We start from the raw sequence: 15,501 nt of genomic DNA on the forward strand, positions 1-15,501 counted from the left end.
AAGATTCAAATAATTATTAAATCTTACTCTTTCTTTACTACTCATAGTGCATTTTGCTTTACTAGTATTCTTTTACCTACCTTTTATCAAAGCATTAGATGCATATTTTGACTTGTTGTGAACGCATAACTTTGTCAAAAAGTAGTATGCGGTAACATACTTTTCGAAGAAGCTTAGACTAAAGAAGAAAAATAGTCTAACGGCTAATTTAATATGTCTAGTGAATTAATTATTGACTTTAACTATAAATAAGTACATTTATAAAAGTCAAACACAGAAGACACTACAATAGAATAAGCTAAATATGACGGCTTATATTTAACAGTTATAAGTGAAAAATGACAAATAAAAAGGCGCTAAATACTTGACGGTTGTTTCAAAACAACCGTCAAGTATTTAGTATATATTTGATGGTTACATTGGCATAACTGTCAAATATATATGCATCCCAAATTTGATTTTTTTATAAATATATTTGACGCTTGTTTTACAATAACCGTCAAGTATATTTCGGAGGACTTGACGGTTATTTGTAAAAAAAGCGTCAAATATATGGTTCAAAAGGAAAAATAAAAAAAGTTAATTACTTGACGCTTGTTTACTAATAACCATCAAGTATGTCTGCATTTTATTTGACGGTTGTTTAATAACAAGCGTCAATTAATATATACTTGACGGTTATTATGAAATAACTGTCAAGTATTGTCTTTTTTACGGTTATTTGTAAAAAAGTGTCAAATATATGGTTTAAAAGGAAAAATAAAAAAAAATTAATTACTTGACCCTTGTTTATTGATAACCGTCAAGTATGTCTGAGTTTTATTTGACGGTTATTTAATAACAAGCATCAAGTAATGAATATTTGACGATTATTATGAAATAACCGTCAAGTATTGCCTTTTAAATTTACGCTCCAAAACCTTTCATTTTCACATTTCTGCAACTCGAACGTTTTCGAAATACACCCAGAGTGCTCGAAAATCATTTTCCGTCACTAAAACTGCCCAAAAACACAGATTTAGACTCGATTCTTCTTGGGTTTTGCTCGTGGGTTCCATTTTTTGGGGGTTTGTGGGTTGTTCGTTTATCCAAGTCTTCATTTCGGGCGTTTTGGGTTCGTTCTCTATCTTCCATATGTAAGTTTAATTTCTTCTTCATCTGTTTAATTCATTTTTGGGTTTAGTGTTTAGGGTAAATCTGACTTCAAATTCCCCTACTTGCTTCTCAACAGTGTAAAACGCGAGTTGTCTTCTTTCCTCCTTCCCCTACTCTTCTTCTTCGTCCTCGTGCTCTGCCTCTCTTATGTAAGTTGGCCTATCCTTCTTCCTTGTGATATTGTTGTCAATTAATTGTAATTAGGGAGTTGATTGGAATTAGAAATTGGAATATGAATCTTTTGTTCATTAGAACTACGATTTGTGATTGAATGTATATAGGCTTTTGTTTTCAATTCTTTGTTCGTTCTGAAATTAAATTTAAGATTATATAAAAATTAATTTACTGTTGGGCATTTTATGAATTTTTTGAAAATTTGCTTCCCTTGTTGTGATGATGGTGATCAATTTTGTTGTTGGATAACTTGATTAGATATGATTGAGTTATATTGAATTTATAGGATAAAATAGATTGTTGGGATAAAATTTTTATATCAATTATTGTTGGGTAACTTGATTGAGTATAATTAAGTTATATGAGAACTTGAATGATAAAACTTTTTGTTTAAGTTGATTAATTGTGTTCTTTTTATTTAAGTTAATTAATGTTTGAATTAATTGTGTGCATTTTGTTTAAGTTGATTAATTGTGTTCTTTTTATTTAAGTTGATTAATGTTTGAATTAATTATGTGAATTTTGTTTAAGTTATTTAATGTTTGATTTAATTGTCTTCCTTTACAGATAAATGGCTTCTGATAGTGAGTCTGTTAATACCCCTCCATCAATTCTAGCTACAAATTCGACTGAGGTTTCGAGTACACAGAAAAAGCTAGAGCAGGAGTACAATAACATTCAACGAGGCCTAACGATAATGGAAGAGGTGACAAAAACAAGAGCTGTAGGAAAAAAAATTGATGTGCAATGGAACAAGAAAGGGCAAGCAATTAAATCCTCAAAATTCATAAGTTATATTAGGGTGGTGGCAAAGACTACTGTGCCTATCACAGTAAAATCATGGCGCAAAGTAGATGAGGCCACGAAGGCTCTTATTTGGGATACTGTAGCAATAAGTTACATTTTACTAAGTATATTTTAGTATAAACTATTTTTAAAATTAATGCATCTGATATGTTGTTTATTTTATTTTGCAGTCAGGATTTGACATTGATGAGAGTAGGCAAGATTTTGTTCTACAAAAGGCTAGAAGGGCACTACGGTCTTTCAGATATTTTATCACACAGAAATATTTGAGAGATCCTGATGTTGAATTTGTAGCTCGAGTTTCTCCCTTATTACAACCTTTGGTAAAACAAGAGGATTGGGATGCTTTTGTTGCCTCACGGCGTGAGAAGGAATTCAAGGTATTAATGTTTCTTAAATTTCAAGTTTGGTGTTATTTATTGATTATATGTGTATGTACTAACAAAAATTTTTGTTATTAACTCATCAAGGAATTAAGTACACAGAATAAGGAGAGTAGCGAAGAACAAATATCCTTATAGAGCAGGGAGGTTGGGGTATGCAGGCATTGAGTAGAAACAATTAGAGGAGGAGGGATCAGAGGTTACCATTTCCCGCCATAAGCTCTGGGCATTGGCACGCACTAATAAAGAAGGAATTATTGACAACCCCCGCGTGAAGGAGGTTATTGAAAAGATTGTAAGTATTATATTTATCTACTACTTAATAATTAATTATGAATATTCAAACTAAACATATTTACTCTACACAAGATTCCATCTCTCAGGAAGTCTCACAGGGCAACCTTCCTGAGGATGAGGATATCTTGGCTAGGGCATTGGGAATTGCTGACCACCCTGGTCGTGTCAGGGGTGTTGGCTTCGGAGTCACGAAGAAGCAATATTTTGGTAAGATAAAAAAGCGAACATCAGCTTCTTCATCTGAGGTCCAAGAGCTGAGAGAAGAGCAAGCCATTATGAAGCAGTAACTACTAGCCCAGGCAGCATTAATTGACATGTTGTTGAAAGGGCAAGTCCTTGGGAGGACTTTGGGTGAGATTAACCCTAGTCAGAAAGATAGCTGCACAGTCCCCTCAAAAAAACTACCTGAGGTAATATGTTTTACCTTATGAATTTGTCTAATTATTTTTATTTTACAAATTGATTGTCATTGTTTGTTTAATTAGGGCGAGAACGATTGCAATTGTTTGACAGACACTCCTGAATGTAGAGTGGTTGCAACAGGGCGTGTGTACAACATTCTCGAGGACACAATCCATAATCATCCCCTCCCTCCCGACTATGTTAGAGTTTCTCTACTTGTTGCCATTAACCCCAACTATCCATTGCCTGTTCCTACTGATGAGGCACAGACGGTAGGGGAAGTAGTAGGGAGCTTCGTTGCATGGCCTAGCCACCTAATAATAGTGGTAACACCAAAGCCGGCAAAGGACCCATTGCCTCCAAAGAAAAAGGTACGGTTTAAATAGTTATTTATAATTTTATAATATAATTATAAATATCTAACTTTTTTGTTGTGCAGCTGAAAGGGAAGAGCAAGCTAAAAGGTAAGTCGGGCCATACCAAAGAGTCAGCCACAGTTTCACAATATCCAGCAGCACCGGTGCCAGCTGTAGAATACAAATACCGTGCCTCTCTTGAGACATATGCGATGGCTACGAGGATGGCTCGTCAAGTTGCGATTGGGGATATCATTAGTTTTGATGATGGGCTGTATGGAAGACTGGGCTTGTTTGAAGTTGTTCGGGATGAAATTTTGAATGAAATTCTCAAGCACGAAATGGCCAGTACTAGTCTAATGAGCTTCTACATGAGGTATTTCTTTGATAATGCTCAACTAATTACTTAAATTATATATATGTATGTGTGCACGCATATATATTAACCTGGTTATTTTTTTACCTAAGCCACCTTTATACTTCATTTGTGGTTCCTAGCGGCCTTGAGTCGAGATTCAAGCTGATTAATCCCCACGATGTCTCTACTTATAATGGAATTATAAAGGAAGCTCTTGAAGATCAAGCAAGGCAGCTTTCAAATCAATTTAAGGATAGGGGAGCAAGCAATGATACTTTATTTCTTGCTCCTCACTGTCAAGGGTAAGCCACTTTCTAGCTACTTTTGGTACAAGTAAATATTTTTTATATTTACTTATTTGATAACACTTATTATTTCTTATTAGGGGACACTGGATGCTTATTGTGGTTAACCCTGTTGCTTCAAAACATTTGGTATGTTGATCCTCTTAACGGAGAACCAAGCAATAGGCCAGATATGGTAGAACTTTTTAACAAGTAAGTTGAATTTTTATTAATTGTTATTTTAATATCCATATATATTGAATTTCTAACATTTATTCTTTATTTCCTTCTTAGAGCTATGGTCTTATATCAAACTGCGACCAACAAGACCTTGTCCCCTAGCTTAAGGGTATTAGACTCTTGTGAGACATGGGTCACAGTTAAGGTAAACCTAATGGACTGAGTTTTTAATTAACAAACCGTGGCTTTTTAACTATTATTTTATTGATATGTGATTTTTTTTTGCATAGTGTCCACTCCAGCCAGATCAGAGCAATGACTGTGGCTATTGCTTGATGAGATTCTTGAAGGACATTATCACCAATGCCCCTACCACATTACCTAACAAGGTATATATTAAATTTAATGATACTTAAATTATAAATTTTAACAACTTTTATTAGATAGCTATTAACTTAAATTTGTTGTAACTCTTTGCATACAGTACTTCAAGGATGCCTACTGTATTCAGTATGCAGCTGCACATATAGAGGAAACCCTTGAAGAGGTAGCTCAGGCTGTGTTTAACATGTGGATAGCAGCAGTGGTTAGGCCCAATTAGTTTTGGTGTACACATTTATTTTTTTGGTCAATTTTATGTCTGAGGCCAATTAATTTTGAAATTTAAACTTGTAAAATAGGTAAAGTTATAGATTTTTTTATGGCATCGGGTTTAGAGTATAGGTAGATATAAGATAAATTAAAGATATTTAGATTATAATTTTAATATAAATAATGATTCAATTATTTTTTTATTGTTGGCTGGCTAGTATATATATTTGATTGCTTTGTATTTGTAGGGGGCTGCTTAAACTTTTAAAAAAATACATCATAAATACTTGACGGTTATTTAGAAAGAAATGTCAAGTATAAGTTTACTTAACGGTTATTTCAAAATAACCGTCAAGTATGTACGAATACTTGACAGTTATTATGAAATAACCGTCAAGTATTTGGCACACAAAATTTGCAAAAGTATACTTGACACTTGTTATAAAATAACCGTTAAATATTACTAAATATTTGACGATTATTTAAAATAACCGTCAAGTATATTGCTGCAATATATGCAAATGTTTAAGTGATTATTTGACGGTTATTTCAAAATAACTGTCAAGTAATCTCTAAAATATTTGACAGTTTTTAACCGTCAAATAAATATATGGCGCCTCATTACTTGACGGTTAAAAACCGTTAAATAATTTCTAAAATAACCGTCAAATAAGGGGGTATTTTGCAGTAGTGAGAGTAATTGGATGAAATTAAGCATTCAATTCACTACCTTCCTTCTCTGATTAAATTTATTATATTTGCACTTTATTGATTATAAATCAAATATTAAAGAGAGTATTTGCTGTTGTTGTTCACTTGGTGAACACACTCTATTCATTTATGTTTTTCGTTCTTGAAACAAAGAATTTAAGTTCATGGAGCTTAAATAGGTTATATAATTACATTTCTAAGGATAAGTGATATAGATTTTTAGTCTAAAATTGTAGCAACAATTAAAAGCCTGGATTAATTTTGGTAGAGTACGTAAGTGATGAAAAATCTCAAGTGTAGATTCAAATGGTTGGAATTAAATTAGGAAAAACACTCATGCAAGCTTCTCTCTTTCATACTCTTAATTATTTGATGATCTAGTTCCTTTTCTTTCTCATTTAATGTATTCATTATCTATAAAAATTTTAATATACCAAATGAAGCCTTAGTTCTTGTTCCTAGTTGCAATGAAAGATCTTAAAATCAGTGAAAGAAGATCTTAAAATTAAATTAAAATTTATTTTCTAGAAAAAAAAAAGCAAGTGTAACTTTAGTATATTATCTAAAGAAAGTAATATAATTTATTATTAAAAAATATTAATTTAAACTTTGTTAATCGGACCATATATAAGATTTTTTTGGGTAAAATTGTGAAATACTAATGAAGTCAATTAAATATAGTTTAAAATCTTAATTTTTATATAAAATTTTGAAAATACCCTTTATCTAATAAGAGAAAGAAAGAAATATATTTAAATTGTGAATTAATGAGGAGTAATTTTATGGTAAACTTTATTAATGTATTATTGCCTCCTGAATCTAATATAGGGTATCTTTTAGAAGTCTTATTTAGTTCAAAATATAGCACATTGGGTAACTTTTGTAATTACTTTTTCAACCATACCCCTACTTAATTTATTATTCTTTATGAAAAATGATGCATTAAAATTTTAATTATTATTATCAAAGCACTTACATAGGTATTTAATGAGAGTAAAATTAAAAAAATGCAAATTTTTTAAGAAATTAGGCTTTCAACCTACATTTTTTTAAACTATGAATTACTTACTGATACCTTATATTTTGATTGCACGGGAGTATTAATTTTCTCAAAATATCTTATACTGAATATCAAATCACTCAAAGAAAATATACTCTCTTCATTAAAAAATACTCTAAGATATTTTTAATCGTATCTCATTTTCTAATAACATATTTAAATGTTTTCAAATTAACACAACATTTGCATATGTACCTTTATTTAATAAAGTGTTTCACTTTAAAATAAATATAAAATAATTTATTTATTATAAATACTTTAAAAAATATATTAATTATAACTTAAAATATTAAAAATATCTTATATCTTTTAACATTCAATCTCTTAAAAAATATTTTATTTTTTTTTAACAAATGAAGTACTATGAAATGAGACGGAAGAAATAAAGTAAGACTGATTAACTGGTGCAACAAAAAAAAAATACCAAAAATAAAATAAAATAAAAATAGAAAGCGTAGTTGGTTTGACCTTTGTGGGGCCAACGTAATATAAATAGAAAGTGGGTTAAACACGAGAAGTTGGGAACTGGGGATTTGCTTGGGAGTGAACGCAAATGACCAAGTTTGTTTAGTTAAGCTTTTCCCAAAAACGGAGGTTTCTTGAAGCAACACATTCATTTCCAAATCTAAGCGTTGCTGCTTTTTCCATTTTTTCTTTCTTTTGATTTTGATGCAGTATTTGATTTTGAATCTCTCTGTCTCTCATTGACATTTGACACGAACAACACAGTTTTCGCCTGACTCAGATTTGCTTCCCCTTAACAAAACCAAACAAAAGCCAATAGCTCAGAAGAAAGAGAATATTGTGACTCATAAGAACAAGAAACAAGTCAGAATTACATGCTGCTCACAGCTCACTCACTCACAGCCTCTTTACAGTTTACACACACTCTCAATCATCTATGACCTACTAATAATATATAATATACCTATAAATCTATGTCTATAATATTAGTCTCGAGCTCGCAAGAGCTTTTGGTAGTTCACGCCACTCTGCTGCGTGAAGCACAACTCATGATCAGTGAGAGATGATGGATTAGACGTATGATACTGATGACTGTGCTTATATGTATATATTATTCAACAACAACTTATTAGCCTCGACATGCATGCTTGTACTGTAATTGTCGCTTTCACTGCTGCTAGCTCCCAACAAGGTTAAAAAATAAAGGAAGTTCCAAAAAAAAAAAAACAGAGAGAGAGAGAGTATTAATCCTGAGATGACTTCAATCAGATGATGAGTTTTCAAGACACTAATCCCACTTAATTTGCAAACTTGTTTCCTTGGTATACTTTAATTAATTTTCGTCAATTAATGAGTCATCATGTTCAACGTGATGTGCTTGTGTAAGGACTAGTGTTTGTGATCCGTGACCACTTCATATTGTATGACGACTTTAAAAAGGGTCTTGAACGCGCATGTATTACGTTTAATAGATGAAAAATTAATTAAAATTTGATATTTCAAATAAAAATATATGTAATAAAGTATTTTTATTTTAACAAAAAGCACTACAACATCTTTATTTTGTAACGACAATTGAAAAATATTCCCTTTTAAATAAAATTATGTATATTAATGAAGCTTGTTAAATACATTTTATAACTTTTTTTTTAAAAAATTAATAATTTTTAAAAAATATATTTTATTTAATATAATCTTATTTATGAAACATTAAAATAAAGAGATATAAAGTATAACAAGAAGTGAGGGATAATATTAAAAAATCATATTTAATTGGACCTTTTTCGTAAATTATCTTTTATATATATATTGAGATATTGAATCATTTCTAAAATTATTTTATAAAGAAGAATGGAAAACGAAATATTGTTATCACTATATATATATAAAAATATTATCTTTGACTTTTTGGCATTTTTTTTTAAATTATTGTATAACTATGGAGTGTTACTAGAGACTAAAAATATTGCAATGAAAATAATTGAAAACATAAATCTTATTTTAATATATTCCATTTAGAGTTTAGAGTCATGAAGTATAAATTTTCCCTTTTGATTATATATATAAACACACGCGCACACACATATATGCATGGGGCTGGGTGGCCATGGTTTCATGAGATGGTTCAGCTGTTCGCTTTCACAGAGGCATATCTTCCAAGATTTTCTCGTACACAAGCATGGCCTTATCTTGAAGAGTTTTCAGCTACATGCATCCACATGGGTCTTTCTTTGTCCCTTTGTGTGAATCATGAATTCATACAACAAGAGTCAAACAAATGAATAAGAAAATCAGATTTTTTATTTATTTATTTGAAGTTAAATGAATTGAATATTATAATAATAATGAGGATGATTATTGAACATTTTTTATCTTTTAACTATTCATTTAGGAATATATATTATCTTAAATTTTCATGTAACGCCTTTTTCTCATTCTCTACCATTAGCAAAACTAACTTTAAATGTTAATTGATTAAAAATTATAAAAAAAGACTCGTAAAATTGCAAACAAATACTTTATAAAAAAATTAATATCAATTATATTCTATAATTCATATGTAATCCCAGAGACTTAATATTAATTTTCTTATAAAGTATTTATTTGTAATTTATGAGTTTTTTTGTAATTTTTGAAATTTTTTCTGTAACTTTAACGTCAACAATCATAGTTAAATTTTTAGCAACAAACCCACATTTTTAAAAGTTAAAAAAAAATTACATCATATAAAAATTTAAGATAGCATGTATTTATGAGTTAATGTTGTTGTTTTTCTTATTGCTCTTATTATTAGCTATGTGTTGCAGGATGTATTTGTACTTGCAAGGAGTTCGGCTCTCATCAGTCACCAAGGATCATCTTTCATTCTCTCTCACTCTTTTGAGTGTTTCTGCAACTTCGTCCTTCCAATCCTCGGCCTTGACAAAACAACACTGAAATGATAGACGCGTCCATCCCAATCTCCGCACATGCTTTAACCCTCAAAACAAGATAACATACTTAATTACTATTTGCATATGTGGACGAGCTAGCTCCTAATGACTCACATCTAGTCCCACTTCATCCCATATGTGTTCACTAGTTTGGAAACTCCTTTTTACCTGATCTCCTCCTCCTCCTCCTCCTCCTCCTCCTCCTCCTGCTGTTAGCATTCCTCCAAAAGGCAACCTATCCGTACTTTTTCTCTTATTAGGTGCTTTCCCTATAATATATCAACCTAAACCCAAAGCAGAAAGGCCTAGCTCTACTTGCAAACTATTTTAATCTACATGGAGGGATTTCACCCGCTTATGAGTCCGTCATCGCCGTTTGCTTACACTTTCAATCTCAGTTCTGGTTCTGGTCCAGTTTCGTCTTCTTCATCAAGCACGTACACCACTCAATGGATGGACTTTAGAATATGGAGTAAGCTTCCACAGAGATTGCTTGACAGAGTCTTGGCCTTCCTTCCACCACCTGCTTTCTTCCGAGCACGTTGTGTCTGCAAGAGATTCTATGGCCTCTTGTTCTCCAACACTTTCCTTCAACTTCACCTCCAAATCTCACAACCCCACCATTGGTTCATATTCTTCAGCCACAACAAAAACCTCAAGAGCAGCTATATCTACACTAAGAACCCTAGTACCAGTGGTGGTGGAAGTAGAAGCAGTAGTGGCATTGCTACTACGACCACACACTGTTGTGAAGCGTACCTGTTCGATCCGTATGAAATCGCTTGGTACCGCATTCTCTTTCCTCTTGTACCTTCTGGTTTCTCTCCTTCGTCTTCTTCTTCGGGCTTAGTCTGCTTTGTATCAGACGAGGCTGGTCCCAAGACTCTTATTCTCTCCAATCCAATACTTGGTACAGTAACTCAATTACCTCCCACAATAAGGTCAAGACTCTTTCCTTCCATTGGCCTAGCCATTTCCCATTCCTCCATAGATCTCACTGTTGCAGGTGACGACATGATTTCCCCTTATGCTGTGAAAAACCTAACATCTGAAAGCTTCCATATTGACTCGAGCGGGTTTTATTCCATCTGGGGAACCACATCATCTCTTCCTAGACTGTGTAGTCTGGAATCTGGCAAGATGGTTCACGCTGGAGGGAGATTCTACTGCATGAATTACAGCCCTTTTAGTGTTTTATGCCACGATATTTCCTCAAATACTTGGTCCAAAATCCAGGCCCCAATGAGGAGGTTTCTGAGGTCTCCGAGTTTGATTGAAAGCAAAGGAAAGTTACTGTTAGTGGCAGCAGTTGAGAAGAGCAAGCTTAACATTCCTAGGAGCTTAAGGGTATGGGTTCTTCAGGCTTGTGGGACGACATGGGTGGAGACAGAGAGGATGCCTCAGCAACTTTATGTGCAGTTCGCAGAAATGGAAGGAGGCAATGGGTTTGACTGTGTAGGGCATGGTGAGTTCATTGTGATAATGATCAGAGGAACAGATAAGGTTTTGCTGTTTGATATCTGCAGGAAGAGATGGCAATGGATTCCTCCATGTCCTTTCGTAGCTTCAAGCAGTGGAGCTTCTGCTCTGCATGGCTTTGCTTATGAGCCTAGACTTGCCGCCCCGGTCACTGGCCTACTGGATCAATTAGCACTTCCGTTTTAGAGTCTTAATTATAAAGGTTAGTATATACATATTTTGAAAAACCATATATCTATATGTGTGTGTGTGTGTGTGTATTAATTCCCTCGAGTTTTCTATTTACATGTGCAGTGTGTATATTCATATTTTGAAAAACCATATTTCTATATGCGTGTGTCTTAATTTCCCTCGAGTTTTCTATTTTTATTTTTATTTATTTTTTTGGCCAGCCTGGAGTTTTCTGTTTACATGTGCAGTGTTTTTCCTGTCATGTAGGAGCTTCTAATATTGGTAAGAAAGTATTCAAGAGGCATATATTTGTTTTCAGGAAGAAGGATGAACAGAAAAGGTTACATATGCTGAAACAGAAGGATTGTAATCTTCCATGTTTTACAGTTGAAAAGCGTGTCTGATCAGCAATTTTTTTGTTTTTCATTATGTGCATGTAATGGAGATGAAACTCTAGGTAGTTAGTTAATTAAATAATTTCTAGCCACTGTATTAGGAGTATGAAAAATGGTAGTAGGATTATGAGTTATACCCTGATGTACCTATATGGCTAGGGTAGCAAGTTTTAGTTATAGCTTTCATGGGATGTGTGTCGTATTGTTGAAGGAGTTCACTGGTTCTAGGTTTAGTTCGAAGTTAGTTAACGTCGTCTTTCATATTGTTGAAGTTGAAGTAAAAAGGTTGCCTTGTTGTTGACCTATGGTTTTTTTGGGTAAGCGATATAGGATTTAATATTTATATTATGTGAACAAAATGTTCTAACTTGTCGGTTGCCTATTTTTATATTCATCAAGTCTTTCATACTCTTCAAACTTCCCCATATTCTATATGTCGTTAACATTCCTTTTGGTAAGCTTATTCAGTGAACTAGTGACATGATAAACTTGGTTCTTCTAAATCTGATGACTTGGCTTAGCTCGAAGCGAGATGATGATGATGAAGAAAAAGTGGCCTTTTTAATTATTTAATTTTATAAAATATGTGTTCAATCTTCTAACCCTGCCATAAATTTTATAAATTAACGGAAAATTCCACTTTATATTGCAATTTCAAATGCTAAAAAACCATTATTAAATGTTGAGACATAAATTTTAATTTTTAAAAATAAAAATTATGAATACAAAAATAATCTTTTGTGTGTTTTATAAAATGTGTTCAATCTTCTAACCCTGCCATAAATTTTATAAATTAACGGAAAATTCCACTTTATATTGCAATTTCAAATGCTAAAAAAACATTATTAAATGTTGAGACATAAATTTTAATTTTTTAAAAATAAAAATTATGAATGCAAAAATAATCATTTGTGTGCTTTTTGTTAGTAAAATTAATTATGTTAGAATTAAAGGGTTGAAACGACATTTTAAAAAAAAATCAAGAGATTAAATTAAAATGGTTAACAAATTAAGTAATATAGTTAAAAAAAGAAAATGGACATGATGGAATGAAAATTCAAAAGGAAAATTAATTATCTGATTAAATAAAAACAATTTTTTGGCCCAAATTAAGTATAAAATAATAGAGAATGGCTATTCCTAACTATTAGATAATAATTAATTGATATTAATAATAAAAGTATAATATTTTATCGCGTCAGCTGGCTGCTTTCCTGTATGATGGTATTAAATTAGAGTAGTCATTCACTCTCGTAAGAAACTCCGATGATGTTCGCTGGTTTTATTTTTATTTAAAAAAAAAAAACTACTCTGATTGCCTTATTGGACTATTGGTTTTGGTCAACTTGACAGTAGTGCCAAATATCACTGTTTATCACGTGACACCAACACAAAGCATCAAATTACGGCAAATAACAGTTTTAAAAAAATATATTGCATGCTCGAGCCTGAACTATATTTTCCAATCCCTTTTATTTATGAGATTATAATCATTCTGGCTTGGCTGGTATGTTGAAATTGGGGTTGGAGAAGCGAAAGCGAAAGTGAAAGTGAAAATTCTGAAAAATAGTTCGGTGTGCGTGAACTCAGTTCTTGATGGAACCGCTTCCATCAAATTTGATAGAGCTCAGTTCCATCAAACCCTCCGAAAGGTTCCATGGGACCCATTTCCATCTTTACTCTTCAAGCTCTACCTTCTCCCTTTCTCCATGATATATTGATCCCCCACCCTCCTTGATGGCTCCCATTGGCGACAAAAATGGAGCTCCACGGCAAAGGTTGAAGTCAGCAACAAACATTAAATGAAGGTGGGCGATGATTTCTCTTTCCCGAGTGTGATCTTAATGAACATGAATAGAAAGATCTCAACGAACTTAGATGTAGCTTCTCTTGTTCAAGGCCTCCATTATCTCCTCCCCGAGTTCGATCCGCATAACGATTTATGTCTTTGATTTCATTTTCAATCTCTAGGTCGAATATTAAATCCATTTTCTCTTTGATTTTTGCATCTGTTGCATCTCCATATTTGCGCGATTATTGAGATATTGATCATCAATATGATTTTTTTTTAAGAGAATTGGATCGATTTGTGGTGACTGTAGCAATGAGCGATTCGTTTTTTGTTTTTGATTTTTGCATTGGATGTTGCTGAATGCTATGCTGGCTGATTTTTTATTCTTTTCAGTTTTTGGGTTTGATATAGTTAGTCTTGTTCTTGACGGTTGTTTACGGGGGTGGTGAATGGTTCTAATGGATGAAGAGATTTTTTTTTTTTTAATTTAGAGGGCATTTCAGTATTTTCATATTATAAATATATAGTTTAATTAAAAATTACACCTTACTTTCACACATATCAAATACTCCATCCATTAAAAAATGTAAAGTATTTTTAACCGAATCTCACCTCCAATAAAGTAGTTACCTACTTTTAAACTAACTTTATCTTTACATATTTACCCCTATTAAATACTCTATAATAAATATAAAGTCACTATCAATAGAGACATTTTTGAAAAAAATGACAATTATTACAATTTAAGAGGTTAAAAATGCCTTACATTTTTAAAAATCTAACTCTTTAAAAAATGCCTTATGCTTTTAAACGGAGGGAATATGTTTTAAATCTTACCTCCTCGTCCACTCTCTTTCGTTAAAAACACTTCCATGTTTTTAAATGGGCTATTACTTTTTAATATAATTACTCCTTCTGATTTAAATTATAAGACATTTCTTTCAACTTATCTTGGTTCAAAATATAAGACACTTGATAGGTTTTAAAATATTTTTCCTATTTCACCTTTGTATTTATTAACTTGGTTTGTTATGTAACCTTGTTGATGTTTATTACGTTTTTTTCACCCTTTATGATAGCTAAAACTTTATTGGTTTGTAAGGAGACTCACGCTTTCTCATGTTATAGTACTTCATTAAAAAAATATCATCCCTCTCATTTAATTTATTATTAATAATTGGATAAAAGGGTAAAAAAAAACTTATGATATTTATAAGTAAAAATAAGGATATAACTAAATTTTATTGATATTCAAATTATAATTAAAAATATCTTATATTTTGAATTAAAAAAATATTTTATAAAAATTAATAACATTTTTTTGGCCCATTCGCCAAAAAAAAAAAAGTGCATTTGCCCCTTTTGATCAGTACCCCTACTTAAATAAAGGCTTTTACATCACTTACTCTCCCCGCAATAAATCATACCAATCAAATTAAAGAGTAATTTTAGAAAGTTACGTTGTGAAACTTTTTAACATTGAACTAATTTTATTTAATTTATTCAATTAATAGTATAAAAGTTATTGACAGTATAACCTTATAAAAATGACATATGGGTAAAATTCAAACTCGCTCTGTTTAAAAATATAAAATATTTTTTAAAAGGTTAGATGTTTAAAAATATAGGATATTTTTAGTTTTTTAAAGTGTAATCATTACCTTTCTTTAAGTTTTTTTTAATAATGATTTTATATTTATTGTAGGGTGTTTAATAAAAATAAATATAAAAAAATAAGGTTAATTTAAAAATAAATAATTATTTTATTGAAGGATGAGATTTGATTGAAAATGTTTTATATTTTTTAACAAGGCAATAGATATTTTGGAAAACGTGATTCTTCGTCTCTCTTCATCGTAATCTCGTCATTTTGGTTGCATTAATGTATCTTCGAATTCTCAACCAAAGTCAGGAACAGTATAAATGGCTGGGAATGTAGCTGTCCGTACTCATGAATGTTAGTCACACACTTTCAAATGTTGACTATGTACGTAACAGTGTCCCTTGAT

General features: G+C 31.6%; 1 protein-coding gene across 1 annotated transcript; it reads left to right on the forward strand.

The window, feature by feature from the left end:
* Positions 1–9,991: 9,991 nt before the first annotated feature.
* LOC129305056 (protein UNUSUAL FLORAL ORGANS) lies at positions 9,992–11,320 on the forward strand. Its single transcript, XM_054944968.1, has one exon. It carries the CDS (start codon positions 9,992–9,994, stop codon positions 11,318–11,320), a length of 1,329 nt encoding a protein of 442 aa, XP_054800943.1.
* Positions 11,321–15,501: the final 4,181 nt, after the last annotated feature.

This window comes from Prosopis cineraria, unplaced genomic scaffold (genome assembly GCF_029017545.1).
Source record: "Prosopis cineraria cultivar Desert tree isolate PC_DT_omini unplaced genomic scaffold, ASM2901754v1 PC3, whole genome shotgun sequence".
In the NCBI taxonomy this organism is placed as follows: domain Eukaryota; kingdom Viridiplantae; phylum Streptophyta; class Magnoliopsida; order Fabales; family Fabaceae; genus Prosopis; species Prosopis cineraria.

Excerpts from the sequence above, each read along its gene's own strand:
- LOC129305056 (XM_054944968.1), top strand. The coding sequence starts at position 9,992 with ATGGAGGGATTTCACCCGCTTATGAGTCCGTCATCGCCGTTTGCTTAC.